General features: G+C 31.9%; 1 protein-coding gene across 1 annotated transcript in view; it reads left to right on the top strand.

Annotated features, from left to right (window-relative positions):
- LOC129220127 (clathrin heavy chain 1-like) overlaps positions 1-18,455 on the top strand; it is a 94,344-nt gene extending 75,889 nt beyond the window's left edge. Inside the window, 7 exon segments of the mRNA XM_054854471.1 lie at positions 2,321-2,439; positions 2,523-2,804; positions 4,686-4,793; positions 4,795-4,968; positions 5,498-5,719; positions 15,916-15,991; positions 17,174-18,455. Coding sequence (XP_054710446.1) covers positions 2,321-2,439; positions 2,523-2,804; positions 4,686-4,793; positions 4,795-4,968; positions 5,498-5,719; positions 15,916-15,991; positions 17,174-17,277 — 1,085 coding nt within the window. The 3' untranslated portion in view covers positions 17,278-18,455.
- Positions 18,456-19,072: the final 617 nt, after the last annotated feature.

Raw genomic sequence — 19,072 nt, 5'->3', positions numbered from 1 at the left:
AGTCAAAGAAATTCTATCATTTTTTCTTCTTAATCGTAACACATGCATTAAATTCTCACTGATGAATGAGCACTCAGATCCTGAATCCAGCAAAGCCCTGAAAGTGTAAGATTTTCCAGAACTATCTTGAATTACAACTTGAGCAGTAGGAAGAAAAGAAACACTTCTAGTATTGTTTACAGAAGTACTGGAAATAACACCCCGATTTACGTTGTTAGAGTCAAGTTCACAATCAGTTGAAAAACTCTCTCGTGGATTGTCATTTTCTTCTACGGTAGTTTGAAATCTTTTTTTCTCAACTAAATATTCAGAAACACTAGCAGTATTCCCCTTAATATTTTCATGCAATAATGTATTGTGCTTTGCTTGACACAGCATAGACTTTAAATGTGAATTCGGACAGTCTTATACCCTGTGCAAATTTAAGCACAAATAACACAATTGGTTTCGTTTTACAAAATTCTTTCTCCCACTAAAATCCATGCTTTTAAATTTCACGCATTTAAACAAGGGATGCACTCCATGGCACTTAATGCAATTTTTAGTAATTCTGACACCTGAGCGATTTTTTATACCAACATTATTTTTCATTGGTTCTACTTGTTTTAACTCGTTGTTCATTATTAACTCAAGAGACGAACATCTTGTTTTCAAGAAATCAAAAAATGATTTCAAAGAAGGAAAGTCTACGTTAGCAGTCTCAGAAGACCAAAGCCTTCTACTTTCTGCATCAAGTTTTTGAAGCATTAAATATATTAACCAAGGATCTCTACTTGATGCTTCCTCACCAAGAGCTTTCAATCCTCTAATAATTTCATCACGTGTATCCATAAAGTTCTTTAAATTTGTATCATTCGCCTGTGAGATACCTTTCTGTTCTAAAAATGTTCCTATCAAAGACTGTACAATTTTCTTCTTTTTATCATACCTAGCCAATAGCTTTTCCCATGCTTCCAAATATGAAGCGTTAGATAAGGGAATATGCTTAATTAAAGACGCTGGCTCATCGGTGAGCAACCCTTTCAAATATTGAAGCTTTTGTACATTAGATAATGAATCTTGATTATGAACTGTTACAAGATAAAGATCTTTAAAATTTATCCAATCATTAAAATTGCCAGAGAAAGGCGTAATATTTAGCTTTGGCAATTGGAAATTACTTAAATTTGTCTCCGCATTTTGCATTACAGCAGAACCACCACCATTAATTTGTACTTCTCTTATCTGAGACGGAACATGAAAGCTTTCGATTTTATTTTGATACTGAGCTTTTAATCTAAAATATTTTTCCTCAAATTCTGCTATTTCAGAATCTTTATCATCTAATAATACATCAAGTTTTTCAAATTCCGTAAATAAAGTATCTAACCTTTGAATACGTATCAAAACTTCATTTTTCGTATTTATATCATTAAATGTATTCTCAAGTCTTGTTACAGAAGCTTTAATTCTTCCTCTAGAAGCTATTATTTGAGCTCTATCTGCCCCTTCCATAATACTAAGTCAAAAGTAATCGAATTAAAGTCCAAATTCTTAATTCAAATAAATTTATACATCTCGCATAAACCAATATCAAATCAGCATCAGTTCCAAAAAATTAAGTGTAATCCTCAATAAGAACGCATCAAAATATTAACAATAAAATATTCTACAAATCAAATTAATACTTCAAATAATAATATTTTCATGAAACATCGGAAAATGATCTTATGCAATAAATACAAGTAAATAAAATATCTGCTTTAAATCTTCTCAAGACGTCCAATTATCTTCTTAACAGATTTTATAAATAGAATAAAGAATTTTAGAATAAAGCACTTATCTTAGTATAAAGCACTTATCTCGCCGGGTGCCTCCAATATTTTATGTTCTTCCAATTCACTCAGAAAATCTCATAAATCAATAATTCTAAACTTCATTAATTCCAAAACGTATTTAAACAAAGGAAGATATTTTATTGACTATAACATAATACAGTTCTCCGCCGACGTAGGGCGAGAAAAAAACTATTCAACTACCACGTTGTTATTCACCAACTCCCACCTGTTCCGTTACAATTCTTCGCTGTTGCCATACATAAAAAGAAATATAAACCGCAGACGATAAACAGAAAAACTATTAAGCCGAACATTGCACGTAAAAGGAAGAAGCCGTAACAACCTGTCTGTATTATTCTTTTACTTCTGGGACATATTTTAAGTAACTAAATTCCATTTGCTCATAAAACCATATTGCCTATTCTCTTTCTATAAATGTTAAATTCCAGAATTTCATTGTTCATTAAAACAATTCCTTATATTATCTTTTATTCTATTTCTAGGTTTGGAAAGAGCACATATGGGAATGTTTACAGAATTAGGTATTTTGTATTCCAAATATAAACCTTCTAAAATGAAAGAGCATTTAGAACTATTCTGGTCCCGTGTTAACATTCCAAAGGTGAATTTCTTTACCAATTGATATTTTAAGTACCTAAATCTTTTATTCATATAAAAGATGCCTTACATTTCAATTTATTTTAGGTTTTGAGAGCTGCTGAGCAAGCTCATTTGTGGGCGGAGTTAGTGTTTCTGTATGATAAGTATGAAGAATATGATAATGCTGTGGTAACAATGATGCATCATCCAACAGAGGCCTGGAGGGAAGGCCACTTCAAAGAAATCATCACTAAAGTTGCTAATATAGAGCTGTATTATAAAGCTATCCAATTCTATGTGGACTTTAAGCCAATGCTTCTCAATGACCTTCTGCTAGTTCTTTCTCCACGCATGGATCATACAAGAGCTGTGAACTACTTCACTAAGGTTTTTATTTTCTTCAATTTTGAGCTTTAGTTTCTTTGTTTTCTATATTTATTTCCTTCATAACATTCTGCAAATATTTTTTTTTTAAAAAAATCAGTAAGAAACAAAAGTTCTGGAGCCGTGTTTGCTGTATGATGCCATCATCGCAATTTTAGCTATGTTAATTGTGATTGAAATTCAAAGCTGCATTAGTATTTAGAATTGTTGAAACTTAAAATTGCAGTAATTTATGTATATGCAAAATAGTTTAACCAACTTGCTGTTTTTTTATTGTCAGTATAAGTTTCATAATGAGACAGAACTATTTCTTTGTCTTTTACCATTTGGTTGTCAACTATGGAGCAAATGTATGTTGCTGTACGAAATATTTTATATCACAAGATGTTCGTTCATTTACTTAATTTTCCTGAATTTTATCTTTTATATTCTAACTTAATTCATTTATGATTTGTATACAGTTACGTAGCAACTTGAATTTCCTGTCTTATGTGTTCCTTCAACATTTAGTCTTTTTTTTTTTAGTCTTTTAACGTTTGTCTACAGTTTTTGCAAAGTTGATGAGTTAGTCTTCATATTTACAGTCAGGACGCCTTCTGCTCTGACGCTAGATTTGTGTGTCGCCTTAATGCAAGTTCTCATTTGACGTTAATAAAATATTAACGTCAAACTTTGAGCATTTTCTGCTGTCCATTTTATTCCTATTTTGGTTTGATGTTCCCAAGTTCCAGGTTTGTGTTAGTTATCCGTTTGTGAGGGAGATTGAGTTCTCTGGTATTAACCATGTAGTCAGCAAAAGTGCTGCTAGCATTTTTTAAGTCATTTGTATACTTTTGTTGGCGAGTATTTGCTAGTATCACTTCAAGTTTCCATACTGTTTTCCAGATGATATTTATCTTACTCCAATGATATTTTATTCCATATATCTTTTTAGAATTATTTTAGCCTTTTCCATACCTGCCAACTCTACTGGATTTCCCGGGAGACTCCCGGATTTTTTGACATTTCTCCCGGTCTCCCGATTTTTATTGAAAATCTCCCGGTTTTTATTAATCTCTAAAAAAAATCCCTTCATTTAGGGATTTTCTCGAAAATGAAAAAAATTAACCCCTTTAAAAATAAATTTTTACATCGTTTTAGCGCTTTTACTCCATTGTTTGAAAGTTTCCTACTCAATTTCAAACTTAAGCACATTGGAATCTGGCAACATCAATTCTTGTTTACGTTTGCGATCTCGCTTCGCGCACTCATCGCTAAGCCTATGTTGCTTAATTACAACATTTCTTCTTGTACACAAAACGACCGCTATTATTGGACACTTTGTGGTCGAAAAAAGTAGATTAAATCTTGTTGAAGACCTGAAAAACTTGTCTATGATTGAATGTTTACAGATAATTGAAATTCTTTTTTTCCCTAAATAACTTTTCATTGAAAAAGTATTACTTTTATTCTTCCATTTAATATTTTCATTAATTAAACTCTGTATATGACTCACGGAACTTGCATATGATTGTACTTGAAGAGATAATAAAAAAATCCCTATTTTCCTCTCAATAACATGGAAAAAAGCGATATTGCTAAATTGAAAAAATCTACTGGATTTTTTTCTTTGAATGTTGGCAGGTATACTTTTCTGAATCAGGTTTTTGATATAAAGTTGAACCTGATTCCATTGTGAAATGCTGCGATTTATTATTAAAATGATCTTATGAATTTAATTTGCAGGCAGTTATATTTTACTATAAAATAATCTTTGGATTAGTAGATTAGTACTAGTTAGTATTTTCGTGATTAACTTCGGACTAATTTATATTTTCCCAACAGAAGTTCTAGAAAAGCAAACATTCTGTTAAATTAACTAATATCAACTTATCATTTTTACAGGTAAATCATCTGCCACTTGTAAAACCATACTTAAGGTCAGTTCAAAGTCTTAATAATAAAGCTATCAATGAAGCTTTGAATGGTTTGCTGATTGAAGAAGAGGATTTCCCAGGGTCTTCGAACATCCATAGATGCATTTGACAATTTCGACAATATTGCTCTGGCTCAACGGCTTGAGAAACATGAATTGATAGAATTTCGGCGCATTGCTGCTTACTTGTATAAAGGGAACAATAGATGGAAACAGTCTGTTGAGTTATGCAAAAAAGACAGATTATTTAAGGTAGGTTTTTCGTAAGAGTGAAATTAATATTTTTCTGCTTAATTTTTTTAAAATTTAACTTGTGTCTGTATTCAGAGTTTTATCCATGGTATAGCAACTGATCATTTAACTCTTGTTTTATGTTTCAACAAAGCTAAGTTTGAATTGTATTTTCTCCTGTTAACTGGAATGACCACTTTGTACATGCATTTCTTAAGGCTACACATTACCTTTAGTTTTTGGCGACAGTAATATTAAGTCATGGATTTTACAGATTCTAATTGTTAATCAAATCTGAGTAAAACTTTTTATAATTAAGTTGATTTTGGCATTTTAAAAATTCTTATCAAATACTTCACTTGAAAAATAAAAGTATTGAAAAGTAATTGATAATTCCTGAATTTATTGAGAGTAAGAGTTGGGTAGAATTAAGATTCAATCCTATGTTGAATTTAATAGATTATTTTTCGCAGACAAATTATTAAAAACAAGGTTCTGTAAAGTGTTAACTTTGTCATTTTTAAAGTTATTTTTGTCGTTTCGTTTGTAGGATGCCATGGAGTATGCAGCAGAATCCAAAATGGCAGAAGTGGCTGAAGAGTTATTGTCATGGTTTTTAGATGAAAAGAATTTTGAATGTTTTGCTGCATGTTTGTTTCAGTGCTATGATTTGTTACATCCAGATGTTATTCTAGAGCTATCGTGGCGGCATAATATTGTAGACTTTGCAATGCCATATCTAATTCAAGTCATGAGGGAATATATTACAAAGGTAAGTCTGTCTACTACATTCAAATTTTAAAGAACAACTAGCCTGCGTGCCCGGCGTTGCACGGGCTACTTAAAAAATTAAAGAGCTGTTCAATTGATGTTTTTGTATTATTCTGACATCAGTTTCTAAAGCGCTAAGGAGTAAATAATTACGCGTAATGCAAGGTTTGCAAAACACCAGTAGAGCATATTTTTGGCAAAAACCTCTTTAACGTTAATCATATTTATCAATAATACAAGTTATGAGTTTTCAATTAGCACAAAAGATAAAAATATATGCATTCTCAATAGGGTGGTTCAAAAAAACTTTTTTTCAGCTGCAATCAAAGACACGCGCTATTTTTTTTACACTTACCAATAGTATTATGCTGTAAAAGTTTTAGCTTCTTATTCAAATTTTAAGACGGTGCTCAATGACCCCCAAATTTAACATCAGCCGTAGCATAGAAAATGCCACAAATTGAGAAAATTTAATTTCCCCAGCTGTTTTTTTGTAAATAATTGTTTAAGTGCAATGTATATGCATATTTCTAGTGTATATTATAATATGTAGCATTGTTTTTTCAGTTCGATGCATTTTTTTTCAACCCCCTCCCTATACTATTGAAGTTTGGGGGAGGGGCTTGAGCACCCTCTTTCAGTTGAAATAGGAAGCTAAAATTCTTCCAGTATATTTCTGTCCACAAGCCTACAAATATTGAGGGGTGTCCCGGTATCTAGGAGAAACTTTTTTTTTACATGTGTTTTTGAACCACCCTAATTCTCAACTATAATATCTGCTCACTTTAAACTGAATTAAATCTGATAGAATATATCTGAAATATTTATGTACAATTACAATCGGCTTTTTACATAAAATGACACACACTTTTTTGTTGATTACGTGAAACTAAAGCACTTATAACTTATAACTATTGACTTATTAAATACCAATAAGCATTAATTTAATATCAAGCCATCAGATTCCAATTAAGCTTTAGTTAAAATCCTTAAAAACAATCTTTTTTGTTCAACTGTGTTTCACTTAAAGAAATCCAAACAATCTTAATTTAACGTGTTCTTTTAACTATACAAACTGTATTGCAAAAATCGAAACAGGAAGGAAAAAGATTTATTACAATTCGAAAACTCACCCATGTGACGGAAAAAAGTGCAACAAAATAAACATAATTAGTCGCACATCCTAAATGTACCCAAATATGAGGTCGGTGAATGATAAACTTACACTTCAATTAATAAACATTGCTAAAGAAACATTTTTCATATGCTGAAAAGAGTTAAGAACGTTGAATGTGAAAAAATAAGAAAGGGCAGACGATAAATGTCCGAATAGAGCAACCAATTTTAAACTAATTAAAAATGAAATTCTAGATGGAAACGTTGTTTTAAGATTTGGACAGCAGCCAAAAAAATCTCTTTTGACACAATTATTAGAATTTTATTTGCTCACCCATATGCAAAATGGCAACAGGAAAGAAATAAAAATTCCTGAATAGCGTTATGTCAATTAACGTTTTAATTAATATCTCTGCTAATTAAAGTCGTACAATTATGAGATTGGTCCTATTGTTTTCTTTGGAAAATTTCAAATTGATCGGTATCTCGTTTGACTCCCGATTCGCAGTGGTTCTCGAGAAGATCGATCTTCAGACAGACAGACCGACGGACGCGAACAGATTTTAATATTATAGTGGATAGTTGAAATTCTTCATGATAGGATGTTCAATATCAGTATTTTGTCTTTGTATAACCCAGGCATGAGATCCATTACATGAATCCAGTGTATTTCTTTCGTATCAAGTTTTCTTTTTAGCCTAAAGTTCAAGTTATTGTTAAACATGGATTCAGATAACAATTAAAAGTGGATCCTTAAATATATATGAAACGCTTAAAGCAAAAATGTGATTTGCCACATAATGTGAATTTTTCAGTAAGCCCATTTCCAACACTTGGAAAATTCTACAATTTTTTTTTTTTTTTTTTTTTTGGTTTTATATATTCTATATTTCTCCAAATGACATAATCCATTTTCATTCTTATTTAAGTTTTAGTTATGAAAAACAAAAGTTATGATTGAAAAGTTGCTCATCTTTTGGCTTGTCACATTTCTGCCCCAAAAATCTATTCATATAAAAAAAAGTGAATTTTTTGTTGTCTATGTGAAAATGACCAAAGTAGCTTTTTGGAAAATAGATTCAACATTTTATTCAAAATTATAAAATTTCACAAAATTCTAGAATATGTTAAACCGTACTATATTTTATACCATAATAATTCAGACGCATTGTCTTCATTGTTTCATTACTATAGTAGTTCTAATAAATCGGGAATGAATGGAAGGAGTGATTAAAATTTTATCTCGTCTGTTTTGAGTGACGCCTTAGGGGGGGGGGGGCTAACCTCGGTCTAAGTGGGGAGTCACTGTTTTAGAGGGTCTTTTTGTCGTTTTTGCGGGTACTCTCAATCTGGGATAAGGGGGGACATCGCTCTTAGAGGAACAGGCACCCCTGTTTAAATAATATGAAATTTTTGCCACAAGGAAAAAAAAATTCCCCAAAAAATTTAGGAAAAAATAAATATTTGAAATAAACTTATATAGTATACTAAAGAATAGAAGTAGTCTCACAGAGATTTTAAAGGTGTGAAAATACTATATGAACCGCAGTTGGATATAAAGCTACAAATTACCGCCCCATGGCCAGAGCCAAGACGGAATTGCAAGCAAACACCAGAGAGGTCAAATACAGCATACAGAGATAGAGCTCTAGCTTTGTACTCATGAGTCTAGAGTAATCATAAAACCATGCTCTGGCAAAAACCTGATATAAAGCTGAGCAGATTATTACATTGGTGGATAAAAATACGTTCGCATAACAGGAAGAGGTGTGCAAACATTATATGGCTCCCTATCAAAAAAGTGAAGATAAAAGCTAGGGTATAAACATCATACTCCAGCTATTGCTAGAGAAAGGTATAGTAAAAAGAAACGGATGGGTGAACGGGGTGAGAACCCTCATGGATGAAAATTTGAAAAAATTATGACATGCAATTTTCAGAGCATTTTGGTGGTAAAGTTAGGTGAGATGGAGTTGAGGTTCCTCCTTGAGTTTTTCCTCACTATAGTCAATTTCAAGCTTTCTTTTGCGATATTAGGGATTCGAATGCTCTTTCCTGAAATTTGCACAAATAAAAGGTTAAAAACTCAATTTTATGTCATCTGCGATAATGTTAAGGTAATGGGGAAGGTCCAGAGACTCTCTCTGAAAGTTTTTCGCAGAACTCGAGGAAAACACTATTATAGGCTATCTTTGGGGGTGTTAGGAGAAGAATACTTTGGTGTTTTACTGTGAATTTTTCAAAATTGGAGTTTTTAAGTAGGAGTTTTGCGCAATTTCTGGTGAATTTACGTTACTAGGCGGCTCACCTCCGGAAGTTTTTTCAAGATTGAACTCTCAAATTTAAGGCTATAATAAGTGGTGATGTTTAGGAAATGAAGAGGGTTCGGAGGCCCTCTCTGGAAAAGTTTCGTCATTGAAATCTGAAAGACGCAATTTAGTGGATGTGTGATTAAGTTTAGGAATTGGGAAAATTTCCGATGTTCTCCTGGAAACACAAGTTTATTGAAGTCCTGGAAACACAGTTTTAATTTATATTTTGATGGAATAGGTTTTCTCCAAAGAAAATGTTTCATGCTTGAAGGCCTAAAACTGAATGTTTTTAGTCACATTAAGGGAACAGAGAGTGTTTGAGGACTTTCCTTACAAAATTTCGACATTGAAGCTAGAAAAGCAATATTAAGATTTTTTATAGTATTGTTAGGCGAAGGAGATTCGAGAGCCCTTTTCCATCCTAAAAACATGTTTTAAAACTCATTTAGGCGACAATATTTCACACAAGAAGTAGTTGGAAATTGAAACGCCAAAATAAAATTTTATTCTATGTTTGTTCAAAAAAGGGTGAAGATTATGTAAAATGGAAAAAAAAGCAAGAAAATTTTTACCAGAAATATTCGGAAATGGTGTACTAAAAATGCAATTTTAAGTAATCTTTGACATTAGGGGAAAGCAGCAGCTCACCCAACAAAATTTTCTGAAGTTGGAGGCTTAAAAAGTTTTAGGCTCTCTTTGTAAGTGATGCAGTATTTAAAATCTCCAAAAATTCGGTTTAACACAAAGTTCTGATCTCGTAGGTTGGGGGGGGGGGGCTATAGCCTCATTAACCTGAGGACAAAGTAACATATATAACTGTGTTAATTTGAAATTAATAACTTCAGATTAAAAAACCTGTTGTTGTTGTTGCAAATCTCCGGTGTTTAGCAGCGCTAAACCAGGTCTATGAAATTAGTCACTCTCAAAAAAAAATCCAACACCAACATTGGATCAGCCAAAAGATCCAATCTTGAAAGTCCCAGACAATTCAGTATATGTTCGGGGGTGGCCTGATGGTCGGCACACTTCACACAGGTTGGAAAAGTCTTTTTTCCATTGCAATAAGTCAATGATTTTAGGTGCCCACTAATGAGCCTAGTGATGGTCGTCTGATCTCGCCTACCACACTTGAGAGATAATGCACCTCCCGAGCACTTCGCCTGGTACCAATTATGGGTAGAAGGGACAGTCCAGGAGGACTTTGCATCTCTTTTAGCCTTAGAAAATAGCTCCAAGTAAGTCAAAGAATCAGGTGTATATAAAAGCCCAGCTAAGGTCTGCAGGCATCGGAGCAAAGTCCGACTTTTACCTTTTGGTGCTCCTGTCATTTCTTTGACAACAGAAGCTGTTCCTATCCTCCAGCTATGATTTTGTCGCTATGATTTTGTAAAAAACCTTGATAGCATTAGGACAAAGCTTTCTTCCAAGCCTTCCCATGCTATTGAAAATCACATTTCAATCTGTTATAAGTTTTTACTGAATGGGAGCTACAGTTTTTTTTAGCCCCAACCCACCATTAATGCGCTACAGTGTATATATTTATTTAAATATAATGTATACTTAAATTCACAAAAGTATTGAAGTATTTGAAATCTTTGGTTTTAAAAATTAGTTTCCTTTAGAGTTATTTCTGAGCTCATGTAGGGTGGGGGGATATAGCCCCCTTAACCTGGGAACTAAAATATATATGGCTGATTTAATCTGAAAGTAATAACTTTCAGATTTAAAAAAAAAAAGATTGAGGAACGAAACTATTTCCTCCAAGCCATTCCATTGCAGATCAGTTTAATCTGTTTTAAGTTTTTATCCAATGGGACAATGGGAGGGGCTACAGTCTCCTAGCCCCCCTCCTCTACTATTAATATGCCACTATATTTAGTAGTTATATTTAAATGTAATGCATATTGAAATTCGCAAATGTATTGCAGTATTAAGTCTGGGAAATTTTGATTTTATCTAGTTAAGTTCGGACCTCAAGGGGGGGCTATAGCCCCCCCTTGCCCCCCCCCCCTCTTGGATCCGCCACTGCTTCGGTTCAAGTGCGTGAAGTTTAATATCAGCAGGTCGACTAACTCGAATGAACTGCACTTTGTAGAAGTCTCAATTTAATGAATGCTTGATAAATAAACTTGATGTGTTTCGCTAAAGCTGAAAAGTCAACTGGCGCCCGCAATATTCAATGTCTTTCCAAGTTTGAAGAGACTAAATAGTTGAAGAAACCTGGATAAACATGAGGACATTTAAGGAGCAATAATGACATGCCACACTATCCTCCTATAAGGTTACAACAATATTGACTCCTACAATCAATTATGTAAAATTCTTTACGGTATTATTAAATAAACTTTCAGCACGAAGAATTTCCTCTCAAAAACTCAAGACAGTGTTTATTTGTGGGGGGGGGAGAATTTAATGTATATTATGTTGCTGCCAAATAATTACCTGAAACTTCTACAGCAATATTATGACTAGCAACTAATTATTTTATAAACTTACCTGTTCTGAAGATGATGAATCATGATTTGAAGGTTGATTATCTTTATTTTCAACACTCACATCAAAATCTAAAGAAGAATAATCACTGTAATTGTTAAGCAGATTCTTTAAATTCAAAGAGTTCTTCCAAGTACATGACATGTCCTTCCCAGGTTCCACCGTCTTAGCAAATGGCTTGTCATATTCTTCATCAAAAATAGCTTATGTTTCTTCGTAGCAATAACATTAGTTGATGTTTAGTGAATTGCTGGACAGAATGTCGAAGCAGCATGTAAACCAAAAAACTCATTTTTTCATAAGTGTAGCTTATTAGGTTCTTGTCCCAAGCCCTTCATATATATATTTATCTATGTAAATCTCAATTGAAAACAAAATAATTTATTTTAACAGTTAAAAAATAGTAGGGGAGACTGGGGATACTTGATCCCCACTTTAGTTTTCATTTTTTTTTCCTCTGCTGCAAATTATCAGGGTTTTTTTTAAGTATGAACAAAGGTAATTGTTTCCTCTATCTAACAGTATTTTTTTAGTTGAAATTTAACAGATAGTTTTGGTAAAAGTTTTTTCAAAAATTTCATAAAGGGATCATGTATCTCCACATCAAGGGATACATAATCCCTTCATGGGGATACTTGATCCCACTAAGAAAATAAATAGAATTTTCATTAGATCGGCAATTTATTTATAGATTTTAGTTTTCTACATAATGTTTCTAAAAAAAACATTTCTAATTTTCTTTATTAGATTATAATGTGAATACAAAATAATATTGTTTCAAATTTCACTAGACATTTATTTAAAAAATATGTACACAGCTTTCATGAACTTATGATGCTTTTGATCAGTTGTGAACAATACTATATTTTATAAATAAAACTAAAAAATTTTTAAAGTAGCGTAATGAAGCTAAAATTCCAACAAATAAAAAATACAGGATGACAAGCATGAAAATCATATTTGCTTCTTGTCTTGCAATAATAAAATTAAGAATTTCATTGAATTTTTAGAAAGAGAGAAGGAAATTAAAAAAGAAAGAAAAGGATTATAAAAAAGAAAGAAAAGAAATTATTTTCATTCAAACAAGAATTTGACATGTATTTCAACTTGTTCAAGCTCATTTGGCTAATCAGAACATAATTCATCAGTAGTTAGTTTCATTTTTATATGTTTTAGGTGTTATGTGGGTTAAAAGTACGAACTGATATTTTAATTTTTTATCATTTACTGCAGTGAGTTTTTAAATCTATCACTCGAACTATGATAAATTTTATTATGTTAACATAATTTTGAATGTTTAAAGTTAATTTCAACTAAGTAAACAACATTTATATTGTTTTCATTGTGTTTATATTGTCATATGGATACTTGATCCCTGGGATCAAGTATCCCTAATATGCGATTTTTACGAACATACTTCTATTATTAACAATCAGTTGAGCTAAAACAAAAAATGGCTAGCAAAAAAAACAATGTTGCCAGTTTTTATGTACAAGTAAAACTTCAATATAATTGTCAGGTTTCAAATCTCTACTTAATGATTTTGGTACATTTTTGGCTATGGGATCATGTATCCCTAGGGATCAAGTATCTCCAGTCTCCCCTATGTCATGTTAACTTAAGTGTACTGCTGTAAAGATTTTGAAAGCTTTTTTATTTTTACACATAATCTTAAATGTAGTTCAAATGAACGGTGGTAGCTGTGTACTTATTTTAATACCAATTCAACTTTGAGTACTTCGAATGTTTCAAAGCTTGTAGCTCGCTGAAAAATGCAACTATCTCGATGAACAAAGTCATTTTTATAGGGTTTTGTCTGCTTTTTACTTTCTTCTATATCTAATATATAGAAGAAAGTATTGGATTCGTGCAAATTTTCGAATTTTGACGGATTCGAACGTTTTGAGGTGTACTGAGTCCATTTCGACTATTTTTGGAAAATGTCTGTCTGTCTGTGTGTGTGTATGTGTGTGTGTATGTATGTGTGTGTGTCACGTCTGTGTGTGACCAGTTTTTTGTGGCCGCTCTACAACAAAAACTACCGCAGGAAATCGAACGAAATTTGGTACACATATGTGCCCTTATGTGAACTTGTGCCCATTGGTTTTTGGCGCGAATTCCTCCAAGGGGGGTGGAGCATTGGGATGTTTTTTGAGTTACGCGGCCTTGCTATTCCTCAGGAAGTAACTGGCGGAATCAAACAAAATTTGGTCCATATGTTGCCATTAATAAGAACAGGTGCTGATTCAATTTTGGTGTCAATAACTCAAACGGGGGTTGAGCTATAGAACGTTTTTTGTCGTCAAATGTGACTGCTGTATCTCAAGAAATAATGAACGGAATGAAAGAAAAATTTATCGGCAAGTAGCCCTTAGTTTTTATTTTGGTGTCAACAGCTAAAAAGGGGGTAGCGCAATAGCCCGTTCTTTTTTTCCATTGTGAGTGCCCTATCTCAAGAAGTAATGCTACGTTCTGGTTGAAATTTGGAATATATGTGAATCCATATGTAAACAGACTTTGGTTCAATTTTGACGCCAATCGCTCCAAGAGGTGTTGATTTTTTTTTTTTTTTTGCGAATAAAAATAGCTTTATTAATGCAACAATAAGAAAGATAAATCGTAATAGATTGTCGTCTGCGTATTTCTCGTGATTTTAATTGTATGGAAATGGCCGGAAATATTATCCCAATGATTTAAAATTTTTAACTGTTGCCATCTTATGTTTGTTAACAAATAAAATATTTGTAATTAAATCAAGCAAGGCTTTTAAAATAACTTTCAATTTTCGCTCTTTCCTTTGCTTTTGTAATAATTCAGACATTGGGATGGTCGTCAAGTTTTTGCATGTGTAATTTTGTTTTTGTTGGGAATATTGCTTCCTCGTTAAGCATGGGGAGGGTTCAGAATTATAAGAAAGATATAGAAGAAAGTTTCGTGATGGCCACAACATACTAGTTCCAATATGTTCTTATGTTGTGTGTAGGTTTTCTAAGAATTTCAGGAATCATTCTTAATCTCAGAAATTAGTTTTTTCTTTTTCTATCTACCGAAACTCGGTTACGGTGTTAAAAATTGAACAGGATAATGGATAGTTCTATACTCCAGTTGGGCTCTTCAAACACCCCCTTTCGTTTGACAGATTAGTTCAAATTCATCCTTTATACATGTATTATGCTCACATTAACTGTAACTTATGGATAATGCTGTTACAGTGAGCGCTATTTAGTTGAATCAGCCACTTGAATGAATAAATTTCTCAAAATCCAGTTTTAGCATTAAAAAATTGCTGAATACTTGAAAATCGAACATGCTGCTTCAATTAAACCTAGCATACGAGACTTACAATTTCCTGCAAACGTGATGCATTAGCGCAGTCTTTTCTTTGCCTTTATTTAGTAAAATTAGTTTTTTTCAGTAAATAGTGAAATGAAGGGGAGGCAGTATTGGACACTTTTTGTAATAGTTTTCTCTGGAAATGTCCGACAAAACCAGTGAGGCGGGACTTCTGTGCTCTTGGCTTTCTCATCGTTAGTGTTAGCATTGAAGCAATGAGGCACCAATATGAAGGATTAAGGGACATTAAAAAAAGAATGTCCAAATTAATTACTACCTAGTTTTAGTAATCAGTGAGAGATCCATTTTTCGAAGCACATGAGTTAAAATCTGAATTTTGCAAATGCTTTTCATACCATTTTACAATAAAATTCTTTAAATAATCAGTAAATGGGTATTTTGAGTTAGTAGTATGCTTCTAATAATATCTCGTTAAAAATGTAATAAAGTTCTCTTAAATTTCATGTAGAATTCCACGTTTAAAAAAAAATAAACATGCACACACAATTTTGCTTAATTGAATTAAAATTGTTTTAAACATGATTTATATAAGTGTCCGTGGGGACGAAAATTCCTTTGTTCTTGCATCTGTTACTCTTTAAATTGCTTCTTTTTTTTTTTGTACAGTGCTTCAAACATACTAGATCCTATACTTTTCCGAAATTCCTATATATTTTTTTCAATTGCTATGAGCCCTGCATATATGTCTTGCCAAAGTCGATATATTGTTGAACTGTGTTGTTTTTTTTTTTTTCTGCTCCCTTAAAGATTACTAAAAATGCCGTGTGTAATGCTTAGTTTCTTTTGAAAAATAATTTTGTTTGCTTATGTCTAAATATTTGAGCTTTTTTAAATGTTTGTTTTTAATTTCTGCTACTTTTACTTGAGTGACAGCTTTTGTTTCAGCATAGTTTTTTTAACAATATGCATTTTTAATTTACAGGTGGATAAGTTAGAAGAGTTGGAAACGCAGAGACTCGAGGAATCGGCTCAAAATGAGGGAAAACCAATAGTTTATGGTAAGTGTAAATTCTAATTTGATTATCTATTTTACCATTTTAAGTGTTTTTAAAAAATCCTGTTATTTTAGTACATGTTTTGACATCCTGAAATGTTGATGTAATTATATGCTATTCAGTTAGATTTTTAAACCTCAAAAATTATGATTAAAAATTATTAGGGTGATAAAATTAGTCTTTTTGTCAGAAAAAAAAGGTAAAATCAGTGTTATTTCCAGCTAAGCTTTAAATTAAAATGAATCAATAAATAAGAAATGAGAAGACAAGTTCACAGACACACAAGTTCACGAGTTCAAGAGTTGAAGACTAAAATGGAAAAAGGTAATAAATGCTTTTTTTTTTTTTTCAAAATGAAGTAAATGCCAAGCATTTCACTGTGGTAAACTATGTGTCTATCACCCCCCCCCCCCCTTAAAAGTAGTTAAAATAATGCTGTTAGGATCTGGCAGTGGGGCAAGAGTTGCGCCAATGCAGTGGAGATTGTAGTAAGTGTCATTAAAGGTTATTGAAGGTTATTTATCTTCGTTGGTCTATACTGCAAGTCCATAGTGCAAAAAAAAAAAGGAAAATGCAGTAAGTGCCACAAATCGCCTAGAATTTTATTTTTGATGCCCTGTAAAAAAAATTTATTTAGCACTTACTGCATGTTCCATTTTTAATCTTCAATTAACCTTTACATTCATCCCAAAACCAAATTCTTTGAAGAAGGAAGCCATCAGTTAGCATTTCTTTCAATCTTGAAAAAAGAAATATAATTTTTCCATTGCTTTCATAATGTTGAAGTCTATTCCTTTAAAAAAACAGTGATATTGAGCTGAACAGTCCCTAAATGTATTGGAACTTTATTAAAATGGGTAAGCAAAACACAACATCATTCTACTTAAAAGCTATTTAGCATTTTCTGGTTCACTACACTTTTAGGACCGACGAAAAATTTCCAACTACTACTCCTTTTTTTTATTAATTGTTACAAAATTTGAAAAAACAAATGGTTTTTTTCTCTCACTATATATTGTAACTAAAACAAACAAAAAAATAAAAACTTCTAATTGCTGAACTTTACCGAGGCATAATTGCAAATGAATATTTATCATGCGGTCACATTAGTTTTAAAAAATTTCTTAATTGATTTCACCCCTGAAATTTCAGACATATTAAGTAACGAAGTTTTTTTTCCACTAGCCCCAGAACCCCAACTCATGCTTACTGCTGGGCCAGGTATGATTGGTGGTGGTTACCAAGCATATGCACCTCCGATGCCTGGGTATCAAGGTTATGGTATGTAGAAGTCAAAAGGTAGCATCTTCTGTTAATTAGTGGAGTCAAGCAAAACCTGCAGGTACAGGGCCAGCACTGGAAGACATAGAACTATTTAAATGTTTACAACCTGTTAAATGTTTATGATCAGAAAGAGGGTGAAATAGAATATATGGACTTGAACTGTAATCTTACATTTTTTCATCTTGTCAATAGTTCATGTTTTTTTATTGTTTTTCTCCCTTGTCATCACTCTAGTAATTGTTGAATTTTAAGTTTACTTCCTCTTTGACGTTTGGAGCACTTAAATTTTATGCATTCAACTTAAGATTTATTCTTACTTTTTCTTATCAGATGGTGATGGGATATTTCGAGTCTTTTACTCTGTTAAACTAATTTCCAATTATATTTTGATATTTAACATTACCAAAGGAAAATTTAATAAGTATGAAGTAATTCTGTTTGTGAATGTAGTATTTAAGTTGAAGTTATTTCATCTTGTTGGACTATATTTGTTATATACTTTGTTGAATCTGTTCTTTATAAATTTTTTTATAAATTAGGTATTTATATTTTCATCAAATTATTCACAAAATATGTCTAATGTTTGAATTTTTTAATACAAAGCTTTGTCATCGTATTAAAAAATATAACTGAAAAGGCTCGCCACAAAGTAGATGAAGTGTAATGTATTCTAAGAGATGTATCTTCTGAATATTGCCTTTCAATGTGAGCAATTGGAGAGCAGACTACAAATACTGAAGTGTGTGGTGTACATTTCGTACAGCTAAGAATCTTCCTGAATTTTCTGTAGCTTGATCTAGACTAAATTTCGAATATGCAGTGTTGTATTTATCAAGTTAAATGCATTCCGTCTGTGTTCAATGAAGGAAAATAAAGGGGGAGAACTATTTTAAATTTTAACCATAGCAATTGGGCTCTTAAACAAAAGGTTTTATTTGAATAAAAAAATTTTAGAAACTATGCAAAACAAGTAAATTTTATATTTCTATGGTAAACGTTTAAAAAAGAGCCTTGTGCTTATTATATTACAAGCAGTTAGTCAACATTGGCTTTTCAAAAGCTATACTAAAATGTAAAAATTAGTAATTGTGTGCAGTTTTCTTTAATATTTACAGAATGCATTTGTGTATATAATTTACTATACAGTTGTAAAATTATATGAATAAACATAAGAATATATAAATGGAGTGTTTTTAATTAAATCCATTTACTTATGTGAAGTTTAACATTACATTATTAATCTTGATATTGCAAAAATCCATAGTACATACGTTTTTTCCCCTGCTGTGAGTATATGTAATAAATTGCATATATTTATTTTAAATAAAATTGAAATCTAAAGACTTACTTTGTAATTTGGTAATTGAATTAAGTACCTTCTACCATATTGTTATTGAGATTAGATTTTAAAAAATCCAATAAATTAAGGTTATCGAAAAGTATATCTGTGTTACAAGGTGAACAACCAATATAATAAAAATCAGTTTGAGCTATTTTGCATGCGTTAAACTTAAAGTCTAAAGATTTCTATAAAAGTGTTTATGTCGAATCTTACAAGGAGACCTTACGGCCTCGGAAATTCAGATTGGGATGAAATTCAGCAGATTAGTAGTACCCCTTGAGAGTCAAACACCGATTAATTCTGTAATTTTTAACGTAACTTTTATTTTAATAAATATATCAGATTTAGGGCTGTCCATAAAAATGATGTCAGTTTCTTATTTCCCCCCCTCCCCCCCCAATATTATGCACCTTCTTATATGTTGTGTTAAACTCTACCTTATCTCCTGTCTCACCTTT

The sequence above is a fragment of the Uloborus diversus genome, chromosome 4, assembly GCF_026930045.1.
Source record: "Uloborus diversus isolate 005 chromosome 4, Udiv.v.3.1, whole genome shotgun sequence".
In the NCBI taxonomy this organism is placed as follows: Eukaryota; Metazoa; Arthropoda; class Arachnida; order Araneae; family Uloboridae; genus Uloborus; species Uloborus diversus.
This window is presented reverse-complemented; position numbering and strand designations above follow the sequence as displayed.